The 19,115-nt window shown below is 41.3% G+C and overlaps 1 protein-coding gene across 1 annotated transcript in view; it reads right to left on the bottom strand.

Annotated features, from left to right (window-relative positions):
- Ctnnd2 (catenin delta 2) overlaps positions 1-19,115 on the bottom strand; it is a 396,457-nt gene that overhangs the window by 204,373 nt on the left and 172,969 nt on the right. The window contains exon 8 of the mRNA XM_032898675.1: positions 6,663-6,876. Coding sequence (XP_032754566.1) covers positions 6,663-6,876 — 214 coding nt within the window. The remainder of the gene's footprint in view (positions 1-6,662; positions 6,877-19,115) is intronic.

Genomic DNA, 19,115 nt, shown 5'->3' on the forward strand with positions numbered 1-19,115 from the left:
ACCAGCCCAGAAGGTGTTGGTGAAAATGTGTTTTATCTTTCAGATGACCCTTTATGTGCAGCCTGGCTAATTAATTTTCGACCCGGACATCTCTTGAATTAGTAACCTGAATTAGATGTTATGCCCAGAGTAATGCCTCCAACCTGGCTTCCACTGGGAAGAGGGATAATATTCACTAATATTTCTACTTTGTTTTATCTGTCAAACTGTTTGGAACTCATGCAGGGAAGGTGTTATTTGTTAGGAACCTCATGGAATTAGAAAGAGAAAAGAGAATGGAAAGGTGAAATTCAGCTGACGAGAACTCTTACTTCATGTGTGCAACAAGCACACGGAGGGAGTTCACTGGGCTGGTCCGGCTGTGTGGGGACCCAGTTAGGACTCAGGGGGAGTTCAGTGGATTAGTTGGGCTGGGTGAGGAGCCAGTTAGGGCTGGGCTCGATACAGGGGTCTCTATTCCCATGTCTGACTGTCCCAGTAGACCTTTAAGAAGGTTTTCACAGAGGGCAGGCACTAAATATGCAAAGGAGATAGGAAATGAGAAGCTATGAAGGGTTTGGATAGAAACGGGGACCTAGTCCCTGCTTCCCCACAGCCATATAAGTACAAGGAATTCTCACAGGCAGGAATGTGTGGCCAGAACAATCTACACAGAAGTGAGACCGTGGAAGGGCTTCAGAAAAGTAAATAAATAAAAGAAAGCTGAGTGCATAAGGGAGGACTAAAAATCCTCCCCAGATAAAATTCAGTCTTAAAGAAAAGCATGGCCAACGGAGACACTTGAAACATTCACCACAGTGTAGCAGACTAGTCTGCCTGGAGTAAACGTTCACCGCAAATCTAATGTGCTTCATTAGTGTACACGGAGCTCAGTAAGTGTCAGGTTCCTTCTGTCTTAAAGGCTGAAAGTCTAGGATCACGGTCACAGCCAAAGCATGCCTGCAAAATTGATGAGAAAACCACCCCCACACAGAGGACAGAACACAGGGAAGAGGGAGTTAGTTCATGCTGTGGGACATCCTTAGGGAAATGTTTGAATAGCATCACGAAGAAAACAAAAACAGAGGCTATGAGATGGGAAAGCCTTCTCAGACTAATGACACTGAGATCACATCCTACTCTGTGACCCTCCTCCCTGAGGCTCACACAAAGTGAGGAAAACCAACGCCACGAGTACATGTTAGAGGGGCAAATTGTTCAGAGATTATGCAATAGAAATGGCAAAGGTCTCCAAATTACATAAGAAAAAGAAAAACTTGAGGGTCAAAATCTGACTAATTATGTAGAGGACAGGGAAAGGAGGCTGTGGGAACTAGGGGCTTAAAAAAAAAGTAATATTTCAGCTCTGGAGAAGGTCACTCTTTCAACTGGAAGTGTTCAGCACCAAGGAAGACTTTTAAAAGACACACAGCTAAATATATCAGCACACACCTTCACAGAATCTTATAATATCAAAGATAAAATTAAGTTTATAACATATTCCTAAGAAAAATAACTTTCTACCTTAATTTCCACATCCAGTATAGTTCAATTACGTCATAGACTTTAAAACTGATACTTTTTTAATTACATCTTCCGAATGCCCATTTTTAGGAATACGTAAGAGAGTAAAACTCTAGAGAGGAGAGTATTGAGATCCAGGAGACGGATGCCACAAGTTAGGGTGCTGTGTATTAGATCTGGGGGACAAGATCTGATGCCATCAGATGTGTGGGGCTTTGGGATACAATGTTTAGAGTAGACAGGAGGGAATCAATAACCACAGAAATCACGGGCAAGAGTTACAAACCAAATATCTAGTATGTTTTATCTCATATCCAGGTCTTTTGTGTGTGTGTGTGTGTGTGTGTGTGTGTGTGTGTGTGTGAGAGAGAGAGAGAGAGAGAGAGAGAGAGAGAGTGAGAGAGAGAGAGAGAGAATGAGAATGAATAACCCTATGGTTGGAGGAGGGATGCTCCCAAGGATGCTTGCTTTAAACCAATGTAACACTTACTAACCAAGTTTTATGCTTCAGTAAACACCGCTTTGTTGTGATTTGTGAAGCATTCTCAAAACTCCAGTTGTGCATTTCAAAATTTATGTTGATTATTTCCACATTTAGAAAGAGAGACATTAGTCAAGCCCAAAGGACAGGCAACATTTCTAATTGGTTCATTTGTTCCCAAGCATTGTGAGTGACGGACAACAGAGAATAACTTCAGCGAGGGTTAAATACGTTGCTGATCATTACCTCATCATAATGATTGCATATGAGGAAAATTATGTACTCCCAGGCCTACTAGGCATCGACAAAAATCTATGCTGCTTCTGAGATGAGGCAGCGGTGTGAGCGGGAAGTTGTTTTCCAACATATATGGTTGTGTGCTGCAGGTAGAAACCTTTCTTTTTTAACATTTTATTATGGTTCCAACAGCTTTTCAAGATTTATTCAATAAGTAATTTAAGGACTGCAAGATGATTGCTTTATTGCAGCTTTCTATTGCCTGCGTTTTGGCTCCCGCAGTATCTGTTTTTAATTGGTGCATCCGCCATGGGCATGATAATGCATTCCATATGGACATCTTCATGCACGTCTGTAAAGCCCTTGACTTGTCATGCCTGGTTCATCCTTCCCTGTCTTGTGAATCCCTTTGTTCCCTAGGGAGTTCGCTTCTATTTTTCTGTCACGTGGACATATTCAAGTTTATGTATCTATATAAATTCTGTGATCTACATGTAAGGGAAAAGGTGATAGTTTTCTTTCTGGATCAGATGAAGTTTCCTTCATCTGATAATCTCCAGTTGCACCTACTTTCCTGTGAATGACATAATGTTCTTTACCGATGGATAAAATTCCATTGTGTATGTGTGTGTGTGTGTGTGTGTGTGTGTGTGTGTGTGTGTGTATACATATCAATCACTTTTAATAGGCAGATTTTATAAAACATGTTAAAATCACTAAATTAATCATTTTACAATTTTGCACATCCCAGTATATGAATATATATGGAACAATGCTAAGGAACCCCCTTCTGCTGTATTTTTATTCCCATGTATGAGCTCAGAGGCAGAAGGAAGAATGGGACAGAAATAATTCCCTTAGCCTAAAGGAACTCCTATAACATACCATGTCACAAGTCCTTGATGGACTCTGTATTGTGCTTCCTAGAAAACGGAAAGGCACAGGTTTATCTAATTCACACATGCCCACGTGACCAGAGAGAGATGTGGAGGTACCTTGGAACAAAGGAAGTGAAGCAAGCACCTCTTCCATTCCCCTCAGCCGTCCACAGACAATGGCTTCTTCACTGCTCCTCGAGTAAGTTTATAAAATGTGGACACCCTTGTCTGGCTGTGTCTTTACATATTTAGCATTCAGTAATGCCCAGGCACTGGTTATTCAGAGCAGGGCTTCACCCTGGCAGTGGGGTCTAGATGGAGCGTTAGCTAGCTAACATGGCTTAGCAGAACGCCTAACTGTATACTCTAGAGAGCTTGGGAGATGAACGGAAGGGATGATGTTCTTGAGTGCACACAAGCAGGCTTGCTGTACCAAAGAGACCGTTGGTCGTGGGTAGAGACAAGTGTCTCAGAGGAGAGTGAAAGAGAATAGAGGAAGGGAGAAAAGGAGGATTCGGTGACCTTCGGGTCAAACTGCATTACTGAACTAAAACACCTAACTCCCCAAGCTCTTTGGGAGCCCAGAGAATCCATGCTTTGAAGTCCACCTTGGTAGATGACCATGGGCCAGTACTGAAGATGAAAATTTGTCTCTAAGGCTCTCAGAGATACATTTAACTCACTTCTTTTACCTTTTCCTCAGGCAGGGAGGGAGGTTGGTTTGTGATGAATAAACAGTTGTCAGCTGAGTCCTGGAGTCTTCCTGATGCCCTTGTCTCTGCTACTGGAGAAACTTAGAAGGTTCTACGCTCCCAGCACCCATGACTGCACAAGCCTGTCATCACATATGTCTCCTTCCCATTCTTTTCTGCGGGATGCTACTGTGGTCAAAGTACTGCCATTTCCTCAACAGCACCCTACAGTGCTAACTCCCGCTACTGTGATAATGCAACCCCTTGCCTTTGGCAAGGCAGAGAACATCTACAATGAACTTTGATTGCTCATACTTGATTCACTGACTTTGCAAAGGCAGTGCTCTTTTCAGGAAGAGAAGTGAAGAAGCTTTGGCCACATTGGGGATAGGCTTGCTTGGCTCTCCTCTGGAAAAGTGGAGTAAGAGGAGGCCTCCATTTGTAATGTCAAGTGCTACATCCTTCCCTCAGCCCAAGCGTCACCACCAGAGAAATCTTCTTGATCTTCTAAGGGTGTATGGTTTTCATCATTCCAAATGGAGCTCATTTCTAACAGACATTTCTAACACTGTTTGGGCTCAAAATGATGGTCTCTAAAGTCTTCCTAAAGCAGCCAGGGAATGCCACAGCTGCTTTCAACACCTTTGTAATAGCCTCAAATGCCAACAACAGCTCATGTGCCATGCCATGGGGCCTGGAGATTGCTGTCTGTAAGCAGGTGAGGATAAGTGAAAGGCAAGGCTAGAGCCTGTGATTGGACAGTAGAAAAGGAGGGCGGGCTGAGAGTTTTTGAGAGATGGGACAGATAGGAGGGAGAGGAGAAGGAAGGAAGGTGGAGGAAGAGAAGGATGCCCAGATTTGTATGGCTTTAAATAGCCACAGGTTGCTATGACTATCATATAAGGGATGGATTATTACAGGACAATTTGTCCAATATAAGTGGGCAGCTTATATCAGTATCAATTGGCTCTGAGCTCTTCATTTGGGCATTTTGTGGGTTGAGAATTTACTGATATAAATCTGACTGATAAATTAGCCACAAGAGTTTTGATTTTTACCAGGTTACAGGGATTTGTGACTGCTAAGCACAAAGGGTGGGTGGCTGGGAATATGAGCAGAGTCCGCACAAGAGAACCACAAGATGGGCGGTCGCTGCATGGGGCTAGCCATGGAGGCAGTGAGACTGCTAGGGCCGGTGCTAGTGTGGGATGGTGTATCTTTTTTTATTATTTAGCCTAACAGGGGCCGTTGAATTTTTTACCTCTGTATGTCCATCTCAACCTTTCACACAGTTTCTTTGGTAATGGGGTGAATGCCACTGAGATGGTTTTGTGTTGGAGACAATACAAAGTTGACTAAGTTCCAAATCTTTCCTAAGCAGGAAATGACAGGTACAGTCTATGCAGAAGGCATTCTGCAAGGGCTTCTATTCTCCAGTAGCAAAACCTTTATGCACCAATCATCTTGTTTCCAACACACATACTGATTCCTTTCCTTCTGGGCACAACCAGCTTACACACGACCCATGAAGATAAGGATGGGTTTGCACAGCCATAATGGCAGGGAATATGTTAAATTATGTAACTCGCCTCAAAACAGTCCCCGAAATCACAAAACGCTGGTAATGACCACTTTACCTTGCCTGACCCATCGGAGTTTAGTGTGAAACATTACTTTAATAACACTCCAACCCTTGCCAATAGTTATTTCCACAAGGAAAACTCTCTACTTATAGAAAAATGAAGAGTAAATATAAGCCAGCAATCAAGTCAGGGTCAAGCAAGGATGGGTTACAGAAGACAAAGTAAAAAAAAAAAAAAGGAAAACCAAAAAGAATGAACCAATTTGGGTCGAGTTTAAACTTAGCCAGGAACAAGGAAGAGCTGGAACAACTCCTTCATGGACGGAAACAAGGAACTGAACTGAGGCTGGGAGCCCTGACCCAGCCTGTGTGCCCAGTGATCGTCCTGTAGCTCCAGATAAGCCTTTCCATCAGCAGAGACAGATACAGGGACACTGCAGACCTGAGACAGAGGCCAATGCACTGGTGCCGTGGATAATTAAGAGATCTTTTGGAGAGTCGTGTTTGCAATTCCCTTGTCAAATGCTTGCTTACAGGGGCACTTGAATGAGCCAGAATCCAAACATCACCTCCAGCAGCAGTGAGCATAATGGAGAGCACAGGACCTCGGAGTGATTCGGGATCCCACACTGGGGACTCACATGTCATTAGAACTGCACACCCAAAGTGAGGGACAGGAGCTAATGGTTAATGGTCGCTCTGCCCAATTATTACGGGCCGAATGCTTTCAACATTCTCAGTCCTTAAATCATTACGCTACAAGCTTCTTATTATTAATCCCCAAACCCAAAATTCTATGAAAGTGGAAAGGCATTTAGATGAACTTTCAAACAATTCTTTGACATTCAGTACTATAACCCTGGGACTTCTGAGCATGCATGGGGTGTTTTGCTTAATAATTAACACCAAAAGTACAATATGCTTAGTGTACTTATAAACCAGAACATATGACTTATTGCCAACTGCCTGACTGCTGTGTCCAGGCACCAGCCCTTTCGTGTTACTCTAATGATGGCCTGTGGGTTCTGTAAGATACTCGACTACTTCTAAAGCAAATGGTGAAGAGTGATGGAAGATCATAGAACTTTAGTGATAGCTAAACTATAATAATCAACCTATGTGTGTTTGAGGGTATTTTACTCAGTCATTGGAAAATATCAGTGGAGAATGACTGTCATTAGCAGCGAGAGGCTCTGACTTGTAACACTTGGTTTGTATATTTGCTAACGGGTTAGATACTGAAACAAGTATCTTGAGATAAAACAGAGTCGTTGAGTAAGATGTCTAACCTGTGACCAGCTCCCGGATCTCCAGGTCTGTGGTCTTGCGAAGGAGTCTCACCAGTGCTGGGATACCACCACAGTTTTTCAGGGCGATTTTGTTATCATCATTGGCCTTTCCATAGACCAGGTTCCTCAGAGCCCCACAGGCACTACGGTGGACTTCTGTCATCCGGTGATCCAGCAGGTCCACCAGGAGCTGTATCCCTCCTTGTCTCCTTATCTGAAAGAACAAGGGACACAGCTTTGACCTTGGAGACTCAGATTCCACTGCCTGAGCCCAAACACTGTTTTCCTCTGAAAACCCACTGCAGACAACCGTATGAGCCAAATGAGGCTTATCAAAGATCAGAGAACTACTAAGCATCCTTCTTAGATTTCATTACCTGCAACCACTCTAGCACGCTACCAACAAGAAATTGAATGGTATACCAGTAAGAAATTTTAGCACAGAACTATAAAATCTTGAAAGATGATTTTTAACTTCATAATCAGTGACTCAGACACTTCTTTTAAAAAAAGTTCATGATTAGCCTTCCTGAGACTTAGCTAAATTTTACTGCTGAGTTAACATTATTGATATAGGAAACACTGAATATATTCTACTTAACAGAAAAATACTGAGAACACGCAAAACACACTGGAACAAGATGAGACTCTCCTGTGATAAGAGGGTTTTTGTCTCAGGAGCTCTGGGCATGTAAGAAAGTTACTCAGACTGAGAGGCACAACATGAGTGACCAATGGTGGCGTGTCTTACTTAAGTCTTTGATTAGCAACAGTGAAAAATGCATACATTTTAGCATTCTATTTGTTGAGAGAAAATTGTAATCTTCTAGAGATGAATGCAAGAAACATTTTGGTGATGCTTCCAGATATGTTCTTTTTTGTTACCCACTGACATTGGTGGGGGACAACTTACATAATTAAATTGAAAAGAGAACAAAGTGGCTAATTAATACACAGACACTTCCATGAAGTCCTCCTCTGAATGATGCCACATTTGTGTGACGTCACCTGTTTCACTCTCGAGGACTTATTTTTCCTTTCTTTAGACTTCAGTGTTACTAGGGATTGAAGGACTGACACCTCCACAATTTGATTTTCATATTCCAGAAAATGTATTCATCCCACAGATGTGCTAGGACACACGGCTGGCATCCTGCCACTCTCTCCATGGTGCTCAACCACACTATTCCAAGCTGCAACCTGAGCCTACCTACTCCTCAAACCAGCATCCCAAAGTCCTGTAGGATCATGTTTTTTGTTTGTGGTTTTATTCCCAAGTGCAACACCATCCTCACCACACAAGTGCTCAATGAATGAGGAAGGTTAATTAATATATGACTTGTTACATTTGAGTTCTAGAGATTTGCTAAAATGCTGCTGTTCAAAATCAAATAATACGCCCTGTTAAGGAGAAAAAAGGTCCTTTCGGGTACAGTCAAGGATGTGTGCAGAGATCTCCTGTGGTATTTCCTACACCAGCTTACACACATAAGGAAGGCAGGCTTCATGCACTCAGGGTGGAACGCTGATGATTCATTAAGAGCCTACAGCAAGTGTTTTTATTCATCCACAAAATGCAAACATGAAGAGAGAAGGGAAAGCCTTATAATGCTCACAGAACCCAAATTCTTCAACCTGGAAAGCATGACATAGCGCTTTGTGTATTGTGCCTCCCGTGAGAAAAGCACCAGAGAAGAGGGAGGGGAGGCCTCTCAGGGCACAGCACTGCTGAGTGAATGCAGGGTTCTATTCCTCAAACTGCACAGCCCACAGGTGGTTAGGCAGCAGCTGCTGGGAAGGCAGCAGCTCAAAGGATTACAGAGTTGATTTTAGAAAGAAAAAAATGGGACCAGAAACAATGTCCCGCCTTAAGTCTTATTACCCTGGGCTGGTCTGGCAGCACTGAAGAGAGCTGTGTGTGTGACATGAACTGGAGCATAAGTGTATCTTAGCCCCAGCCACTTACGACATCACCTCACAGGGTACTCCATGGGCACAGAAAGGGTCAACGGAATGTCCTTTTCCCCCTCTGTGTGTGTTCGCATGTGTGTTCTGTGCTTAAGAAGTCTCTCAAACAATGATGAAGAAGGTGATCGAGAAAGAAGAAATGAATCTAATCACAGAGCGAAACTGTCAGGCACAGACACTAAACATGTGAGAAAATCAATCAGTTAATTAATTTTTAATTTTGTAACCATCCTTAATTTGTGATGATATTCCTTGCATTTATGTGACTTAATAAAGTAATAAACAAACATATTATTTCAACTCATTATGAGGGAAAACAAATTCAAATGAATGTACTGCGAACTCCTAATAATAAAACGAGGGAAGTCTTTCTGTTTAACCCTAATTAATGCCATACACTCAGACTCACTATTAGGTTTTTAAGTTCTAATTTAATCTATCTAGAGAAATCCAAGTTGGACAATAATCCTTTGCTCTTGTTATTTTTATTCAGAACATCTAAATGAAAACATTTTGCTTTCTAGAAGCTGAGTGTTCTCTAAGAATATGAGAATCCTGCTGTTTGAATGAGAGTGGCCCCCATGGACTCATGTATTTGAACACTTGGTCCCAGTCGGTAGCGATGTATGGCGGAAGGTTATGGAACCTTTAGGAGGTGGAGTCTGGCTAGAGGAAGTATGCCACTGGGGTGGGCTTTGAGCATTTACACACTTGTCCCATATTTCAGTGTGCTCTTTTGTCATGTGGCTGAAGAGGTACTCGCTTAGCTACCTGCTATCATGACTCCCTGCAATGTAACACTGTCTGTCTGTCTCTCTCTGTGTGTGTGTCTGTCTGTCTGTCTCTGTCTCTGTCTCTCTTTCTCTCTCTGTGTCTCTGTGTCTCTGTCTCTGTCTCTGTCTCTGTGTCTCTGTCTCTGTCTCTCTCTCTCTCTCTCTCTCTCTCTGTAACTGTAGAACAAAATAAAGTCTTTATTCCGTAAGTCATTTTTATTCATGGCATTTTTGTCTTTGCAACAGAAAGTAACTGAAACAGGCTCCCACTTCACCTGTGTCTGGCCTAATTTTAGAGTTCCTATTTGTAATCCTGGGAGCTGAAAGGCAGGCAGGCCCTTGCTTGTGTTCTTTGTTCTCTTGTCTCCCCTCTTCCAAGAGGACCTAAGCCCTCATTGGTAGCTCCACCCTTCCTCCCCACATTGTCCCTTGCATTTATTTCCTTCTTGTTTTGCTTAGCTCCTAGAGTTTGTCTCCCTTTAGCCCTGCTTACTCACAAACCTTCTCCCTTTTTCTTGTACCTAATCTGAAATGATTTAAAATGTAAACACATCCATGTTAAACAGTTATAAAAGTATTACTCTGAAAAACTCTTGGGTAAACTCTTTTATTTTTATTTTTTTATTTTTCTCTATTCTATCCAACAGAATAATCGGCAGCCCAGATTCCATTGATCATTCCTCATAGGTCACTCTGCCTCCATCAGACTAGTGTAAGGTTTCACCTAGCCTCCATCAGACTGGGGTGAGGTTTTCATCTACATCACTGCAGGAGGGCTTACCTCTCCTTTTACTTCAATAATCAATTCTGTTTAAAATTCTGGATGTGCACATGTTACACACATGTGAATGTGTGATGCTCATGCCTGAGTATACATGTGATGCAGGCCACACAGTGAGGTTGAGTATCTTACTCAATCACATTTCTCCCTCTCTACAACATGGTTTGAGACATGCTCTCTAACTGAATACGGATTGCATGGGTTCAGCGAGCCCCAGGGTCTGTTATGCCCTCCCAGGGTTGGGATTATAGATGGATATCCTTATATTCACCTTTTCATGTGGGTGCTAAGGATCTGAACTCAAGCTCTCATGCTTGTAGAGCAAACATTCTACGGACTGAGCTATCTCCCCACTTCCCTCTGCATGAATCTTTCAAAGCCAAATCTTAAAGGACTAGGTTTCAGATTATTACGAGTTTATGTCAGCTAACATATAATATTACGACAATAAAATAAAATTCAGTAGAAAAATACCTATTACATTTTTCGTAAGTGAATAGATATTTATTATGGATTAAATGATGGTCTATGGCATGTCCAAGCTGGATCTTTTTGTAGCAGTTGGTATACGTTTCAGGTTCCTAACTGTCTTCTGCTACCTTGATATATTTTCTTCTCTTTTAAGCACTGAATCACATTCCAATTTCTGGATATATTACAGGGAACTTATCTGCTTTTCTGTTAGACAGGCTGTTATTACATTGGTTACTTCCAAGCTTTTGGAAATTATGTACAAAGCCACCTAAACATATGTTCAATTTTGTATGTACTCAACTTTTGAGTTCCTCTGGGTAAATCCAAGAGAGTGACTGTTGAATCTTATGAAAATAAACAGTGTTGTAAATGCAGCCACACAGCCCTGCCAAGCAGCTGTGCCAGTGCACACAGCTTCCTGGTGCTCAATGACCACAGAGCATTTGAAACCCTCAGTGCTTAGACTCCAGCCACCAGAGAGGTGTGCAGCGGAACGACATTGTATTTCCCTTCTTTTCAGATTTCCTGCATAAGTCACTGATGCAAATGGCTGGATAGGATCGATATTGAAATACAGATGGGATAATCACAGCTTCATTTGAATAGACTATGTCTCCGAACCTGATACAATCAGAAGATGATCACAAAGTGTTTTTATTCCTAAGCCAGACAGCCAGCCTTCATTCACTTATCACATAGCTCTTTGATATAGGAGGCGTTTGGTCAGTGGTTTCTGTGTCAATATCTCATATCTATTTCTCTGCCTAGCGGGGTCTAGTTGGGATGTGATCCATCAAGAATTAAAAGGATAGGGGCAGATGGATAGACCTTCAGTGATAAAGTGTGAACTAGCCAATGAAAGTAAAACTATACCCCATTGCCCTGAAATGTTCTGTTGGGTTGGGTTGTTGACAGATAGGATATACTTTCCTTCCCCCTTTAACATTTAAGTATCCCAGGCTGGTCTTGAACTCAAGATCTTTATGCTCCTGAGTGCTGTGCTTATGAAATTAAATCAGTGAAGCAATGTATGTTTCCAAAGAATCTGAATTAACATAGGCCCAGGTACTTACCTCTGAACAATGAGAAAGCAAACTACGCAAAGGCCAGAATGTGCTCTAGTTATATGGTAGAAGCTATTTTGAAGAATCTGAGATTCTATTTGCTCTTTCTCTCCCTGTACCTATGTGACCCCATGTGCTTTCTTTGCCTAATAGGTAGATCAAAATGAATTACATTAGTTTTTAAATCATGCATCAGAGATGGAGCACCGTGTGAGGATTATGGTACCCCAGAGTCTAAATTGTGGTCCCTCTATACCTCTCGAGAAATTTGCTTGTCTGTAAGCATGGCGTCAGAGCAAAGCTTCACAGACTTGCTCTCAGGATCAAATGACACATAAAATGTGAACTGTTCAACAAAGTACTCAGTAAGTATTCTCTGTCCAGGAAACATTGTTTTTTTGAAGTCATCCACCATCTCTCGCTGTTACAGTTTTTCCACCTGCTCTTCCATGATGTTCCCTGACCCCCAAGGAGAATGGGTGTGGTGTGATAAAGATACACCATATGGACTAAGCACTCTGTAGTCTCCTCTCATTCTCTATCCTCCACCCCCATCTCTTTTGTTTTTGTGTCTCAAGACAGGGATTCTCTGTGTTACCCTGGCTGTTCTGGAACTCTTTCTCTGTAGACCTGGGACTCTGAGATCTACCACCCTCCGCCTCCTGAGTGCTGGGATTAAAGGTGTGAATTTCCACAGCCTGGCTTCTTATTCTCTTCACATTGACCAGTTCTAAGTCAATGGTAACTCATTGTTAATAACTATCTACTAAAAGTAGAAGCGTCTGTGACGAGGGTTGAGAGATGGCACTAATCTATGCATGTAGTGATAATGTCGCTATGTCAGCATGCACAAGACCAGAGCAAGCTCAAACCAGACAAGATTATGGCTTGGAGCAGGGGGAGTGAGCATGAAATATCACCCCTAGATGAAGATCTATTGTCAGTTGGTAGGGAGTGGGAGAATGTCAGGTTTCTTTAAAGACGTGACCCTGCCAGGACAGACCACCATGGAATGGGCTGGCCCAATTCCATAGAGTATGAGAACAGCACAAATTAGACTTGATGAATTTTTTTTAATTACTATTTTTAAAATTCAAAGATTCAAAGTGAGATCGGTAGAAGTAAGTGTGGATCTGGAGCCAAGCAGGCAATACCATTAGAATACATAAAACACAAAACTCTCGAGGAAATAGAATATTAACAAATGATTATCTTTCAAGGTTGTATAACTGCAAACCAAAGTGTTAAAGGTTCTTCTTATGTAATGTATTACCTGGACAATATGTAAATTAATTTATTAATAGAATCACATAACATTTAGTAGTCAGTGAAAGAAATGCGGTTCTTAGCTATATCTTCATAAAGTGGTTTTAGTGAAAGTTAAAAGTACCACCTAATACATTCAAAATCCCACCTGGTATATAGTTAATGAGATCAATATGGGCTTTACTGTTCTAATCAATTGTATTGATTGTACTGGTCATTTAAGAAATAATTGTACATATACAAATACTGTCCAGTTAGATTGTTTTGCTAGCTATATTTCTAACATAAAAATGAATTAATTTATGTTTTAAAGGGTAGCATAATACTCACTTTTCTTGTCATGATAACAATAAATTTTCTTAAAGGCATTTAAGTAATTTTGAACATTCCTGGCTCTCTGTATAGTTAAGAAAAGCATTTCCTCTAAGAGCTGGGATTACTCAAAAAGTGCTCATACTCTCATTCTCTGGATATTTTCTGTTACATAAAAAATAGACTAAAGAGATGAACACTTTTCATTTCATTAACCAAACAACTTCTAATAAGTAGATGAGAAAACAAAACTATAGTAACTGATGTCCCCAATGAGAACTTAAATAGCACAGAAGAGTCTTAGAGACATCCCCAGGCACTGCTCATATGCCTCGATGGTGGGTGTATAGTGCTTCAAGTTTAATTTCTACCTGCATTTGGCACAAAAGTATTTGACTTTTGCAGGGTGTCCTTCTGCCCTACCAACTGAGGGAATTGTGTAAAAGGCAAATGAGATATCCCAGAGGTATGCTAGAGTAGGAACCAATTCTACAGATGCACTAAAAATTTGTTATTTCTTTTTTTCTTCTCACAAAAGCACCAACTAGAAAATCCTCATAATTCAGAGAAACCTTGTCACTGTGTAGAGGTTTCAGCACACAGTCCAAAGCCACCATCGTGCCCTTCCACAGCACACACCAGCATTAGATAAGACCACCAGAGAGGCTGGTGACAGAGAGGACATGTGACAGGCAGAACACTTGGAAAAGAGGCTCTGACATTTTTAATCTTTTAAAATTACCTTTCATTTAAGGGAGATGGCTGCTATTACAGTAAATATTAGTAAAGGTTTCCGTCTATAACTGGTTAAAGAAAACCATTTGTCATGGGAATCTCTGCAATGATCTATTTTATTGCTGTGTTAACTTTCAAGTTCACATCATCTCAGGGTCCCATCACTTATGGAGATAAAGAGGAGGTTGAAAACACTGTAGTTTGGACCAAACATGAATCACTGACTTCCGTGTGGTGATGCATTTATATAAGATACTTAAAAAGCACAAAAATACCCACAGGACACACACACACACACACACACACACACACACACACACACACACACACACACACACACACGCACACACACACACACACACACAGCACTCCAATCCACTGCGGGGTGCTGCCTTCCATTTGCTAACAATGACCACAGTGAAGGTTTCTAGTCAGGTGCGTGAAAAAGAGGTAAGGCCAGGTGTGAGTGTAGGAGCAGTTGGCTGCCTGCCAAGCGCAAGGGTCAAGTGCAACTCAAGGCATATTCCTGGGGCCTGTGATCCCACGGCCTTCATGCAGTCTTCAGTGACCATTATTCCTGAACCCCAAAGATGGACTCAGCTTATTTATTCTTTAAAGAAGTCAAGGAAGAGCCTCCTTTTAATAAATAAAAGGAAGAAAATATTAGGTGATTTCCTTAGCTCTTTTCCCAAATGTTATTTGAGGAGGTCTCAGCGTGTCACATGATAGAATGTCTAGGTTCTTTGAGAGTCAAACAATAAACTAGACAGAATGCATAGTAAATGTCTATAGAGCGTGTGCATGCGTGTGTGTCAGTTAGTGTTCTTTTCAGGACACAGGAGTAGGAAAGAGGGATTCCCAGCATGGAGAACAGGGCAAGTCTTTAATGACTGACAGATGGGCTATTATATAACTTGGGACAATCTGTCATCCAATACTCAGAGGCATATATACTCCCTGTTCTCTTCTGTATGTGCAGAACATGATAAGAAGGGTTTGTCCTTGACAGCTCACTTCAACGAGATATGTGATCTTACTGCATTTGCGTTTAATAGGGGTTTAAGTCTTCCTTGCTTATCTCCCCCTTCCTTGCAGGCTCAGAGAGATGACGGTGCTGCCGTATCATGAAGGGCACACACTTTTGGGATGGGGCTGTTCCTAGAGCTCCTTTGCCTGACCTTCTGTGTCGGGTTTAAGTTTGCCTTTGATAAAACTTGCTTTAAGGCTCACTGAGCAGACCCTTTAAATTTTGAATCTGACATAGCAAACATCACTACTAAGTATTTACACAGCACAAGAATCATCCTCACATCAAATGAGAAACTGTGAAAATGCTGGGGACCAACCTTATCCTAGAGCTGTGGTACGGATGTAATGGTCCCTAAGACTGAAAAAAAAAGTGAAGTAGGGAAATAAGCCTACAGATCCACAATTACCACAATCAACTGAAAATCCCTTAGGATTTACTTTGAGAATCTAGCCAGATACAAGCTTAATATGGTTGAAGATGGAATACTTTCCTAATCTAACTGTGTCTGTCTCAATAATTATCATGTATTTATGTATATTGAAAAAAGATTCAGGATTTCAACAAAGAAATAGACCACAATATATAGACTTCTTTAGAAGTAAACACAGACCGAGGGCTTTGTGTGAGGGAATTGGAAAACATTGCTGAGGTACAGAAGAGTATCTATGAATACACGTGTCTCCAGGACCACACTCCTGGAGCCTTTCATGACTGTTAGAATTTCCTTTGTCCACATGAGGACAAAAGACAAAGCTCTTCTAATCAAGTCAATTCTTGTTTCAAAGATGTTTTGGACACAGTGACAGTAAACATCATCCAGAAGAATTGATACAAGTGAAACATCATAGGGAAACTACAGAACTATGGTCAGATGAACACAGTCTAAACTACCAATCAGCAGAACAGCATAGCAACAGACCATGAATGGAGAGCAAGGAAAGAAAGACAAGAAGGAACCCCAAAAGACCCACATATTTAAAAAAGCTAAGATGTGGTCCTGAAGTAGCAGGGGTTTAACCCAGAAATTTATGAAGACAGCCTCACACAGCAGGGGGAGTTACCTTCCATTATTCAAATTCCCATAAAGAAAATTCAAATGGGTTAGAAATTGGATTGGCTACATAGTGAGAAGCCAGAGGGTGATGCACGAGACCCTACCTATAAAATAGATAGATAGATAGATAGATAGATAGATAGATAGATAGATAGATAGATGATAGACAGATAATAGATAGATGATAGATAATAGATAGATGAAAGATAGACGTGAAGCATAAAGCAGAGTAGCATCAGAAAATGTTTGAGTGGATAATGCTGGAAGAGTTAAGGCTGGCATAAAAGGCAGAAAAATGGCAGAGTGAAAGACCAATGCACACTTGCCATATCAGCGAACATTAGTGGGGGACAGATCAAGGAAATCATTGGCTGTGAAAATGAAGAACAAAATGCTTATATTGTTACTTTAAATGGGGATGGTGAGGTAGGCAGGGGTATCAAGGTATGAATTTAGTTTACACTTCTAATGCCCACATCCTTTGGGGGTGGTACTGTGGTAAACTTACTTGCATTTATTACAAATCAGGTTGTCGGTATTGATTTGAGCAAAGATATAAGTGGTATTTATGTCAAAGCCAAGTGACTTCTCCCTTTGTAAGTAACACCAGGGATGTGCTCCTCCGAGGGTATATAATGCAGCTTCTTTTTGTACTCTCATGAAGTCAGACTGTCTTTGCTGCCTGCTTTTGGTATACAAGCAACAACTGCGCAGAGAAGATGTCTCCACAGATGCTAAGGGTTATGGGTTACAGATTTTGCATGTGTTCGCTTGCTGGGGTCGGAGAGGTCACGATAGTTTACACTATACTGCAGTGAGCAAGAGTCACTCTGTAACATTTACTATTTAAAATAATAATACTCCTCCAGCATTATCCACTCAAACATTTTCTGATGCTACTCTGCTTTATGCTTCATGTCTATCTTTCATCTATTATCTATCATCTATCTATTATCTGTCTATCATCTATCTATCTATCTATCTATCTATCTATCTATCTATCTACCTATTTTATAGGTAGGGTCTTGTGCATCACCCTCTGGCTTCTCACTATGTAGTCAATCCAATTTCTAACCCATTTGAATTTTCTTTATGGGAATTCTTTTCACTTCCTCAGTCTTCCTTATACAGGAACTACATCAGCCTTAAGTATTAATCATCCTCTTGCTGGTGAGTCTGAGTCTCCGAATAAACTCTTAACCACGTGGATGGAATTAGAGAGCTTTGCTAAATAACACAAGCAAATACATTAATAACTAGAACAAAATGCTCAGACAGTGCACGGAAAGATGGGAGATTGAAAAAGTCAATGTTTGCCAAGATTTATAGTTTTAACAAAATTTAGATCAAAGTGGGTTTTCTTGGAGCATAGCATCACTTTGATCTGTAGTCTCCACACATCGCAAAAATAAAGGCCATTTCAATGAGGAGGAAGGAGAGGGATTATTTTATCTCGTGGATAAATATTGCATTTCGTTTCAATAAATAAAACATTTGGGGTATCGATGACAGAGTCAAGATGGCTGAGGGATGGTTGAGGAAAACGCTGGCTGCTAATCTGCTACGTGAGAAAAGGCAACATTAAAACCCAATATGGGAGAATTGAATTACATGACAGAAGGCTCACACGAGAGGTAGTCATGTGCCATGCGCATGCACCAAGAGATAACTATACCAAATAAAATAAAGATAATTGGCATGAACATAAAATGATTTCAAAGATAAACAGGGAATCCTACAAATGTCACAAATAATAATATAAATAACTTATCCCCCACCCTCAACCACGCTTGTTTGCAGATACAAGAAATCGCCCCAGTGTTTGGGATCCTAGGAGCACTGATCTTAGAAGTGTAAGACTGCAACATAAAGTAGTAGAGGGTACATGGTGAGGTGGGAAGACATCCTCATCTGACTCATGGCCCAGACAGCTACTCCCTTTTCTCTCCTTCCCTTCCCCCTGTCTCTCAGCACCAAACTTAACAAGTTCACGTTTATAGTTGACTCAAAGGTTAAGTGTGGACTCAAAATCCTCTTCAAATTCTGATCTTAAGGAAAAACATTAGATATCTCATTTGAGTTCAAACATTTATCCCTTTGAATTAACAATCACAAACTGTTGTGCATTTAAATGCATATACTTTAACATATGTGTAGAAAACTGAAATTCACATGTGGTTTAGCATGGAACAGATTTCCAAACATGCACTAGTGTAACTTTTGAAGATCCAAACTCCAAAAGGTAGAGATTCGATCTAACTATCTGCAAATTACTAAATTCTGTCAGAATATGGGAAGGTAGAGATATAACCTATCAGAAAACTACTAAACTAGGCCAGAATGTAGGAAGCCCACAGATAGTCTCCCAAAGCCTTTTGGGCTTTGAAAGGGTCAGGCAACTGTTTATTTGATCTGTCTTTCTCTCTGTCCTTTAGGGGATGGTGAGATGGACAAGACTTTGCTTTTAAGGAGGCAACATGCCCAGCTAGGACTCAGAGACTACGAAGCCAGAAAAGAAGCAAACACAACAAATGAACTGTGAACACTGGGGGCAGCTTTACTGATTACCCGGAAGCCGGCCATCAGCCAGCCGTCATTTTGCAGTCAGGCAAATTGCACACACAGTTCCAATACCTGGAGGTAATAACCCAAGAGATAATAGGACCAGAAGAGAGGGTGTGGGCAGCAGACGGCTTCAGGGGTGTGGACACCCCTGAAGGACAAACAGGTGATGAGGGAAAGTGATGAGGGTCACTGAGATAAACAGGGAGGCCAGAGGCCTGGGACTCTGGGATGGAGAGAGAGTAAGGTGGTTGTACAATGGAAGTGGTATCAAGCTACAGGGATGTATCTGGGACTCTGGCCATCATTGAGTGTTGGCTTCACTCTAAGCATGTAAGAAGTAGAGTTGCTCTAAAATACTACCTTACAAACTACTGAATGTGAGTGAGGGCAGAGTAGGCACCAGGCAAAGGCACTAAGACCACCTTAGTGGG

This window comes from Rattus rattus, chromosome 3 (assembly GCF_011064425.1).
Source record: "Rattus rattus isolate New Zealand chromosome 3, Rrattus_CSIRO_v1, whole genome shotgun sequence".
Taxonomy (NCBI): Eukaryota; Metazoa; Chordata; class Mammalia; order Rodentia; family Muridae; genus Rattus; species Rattus rattus.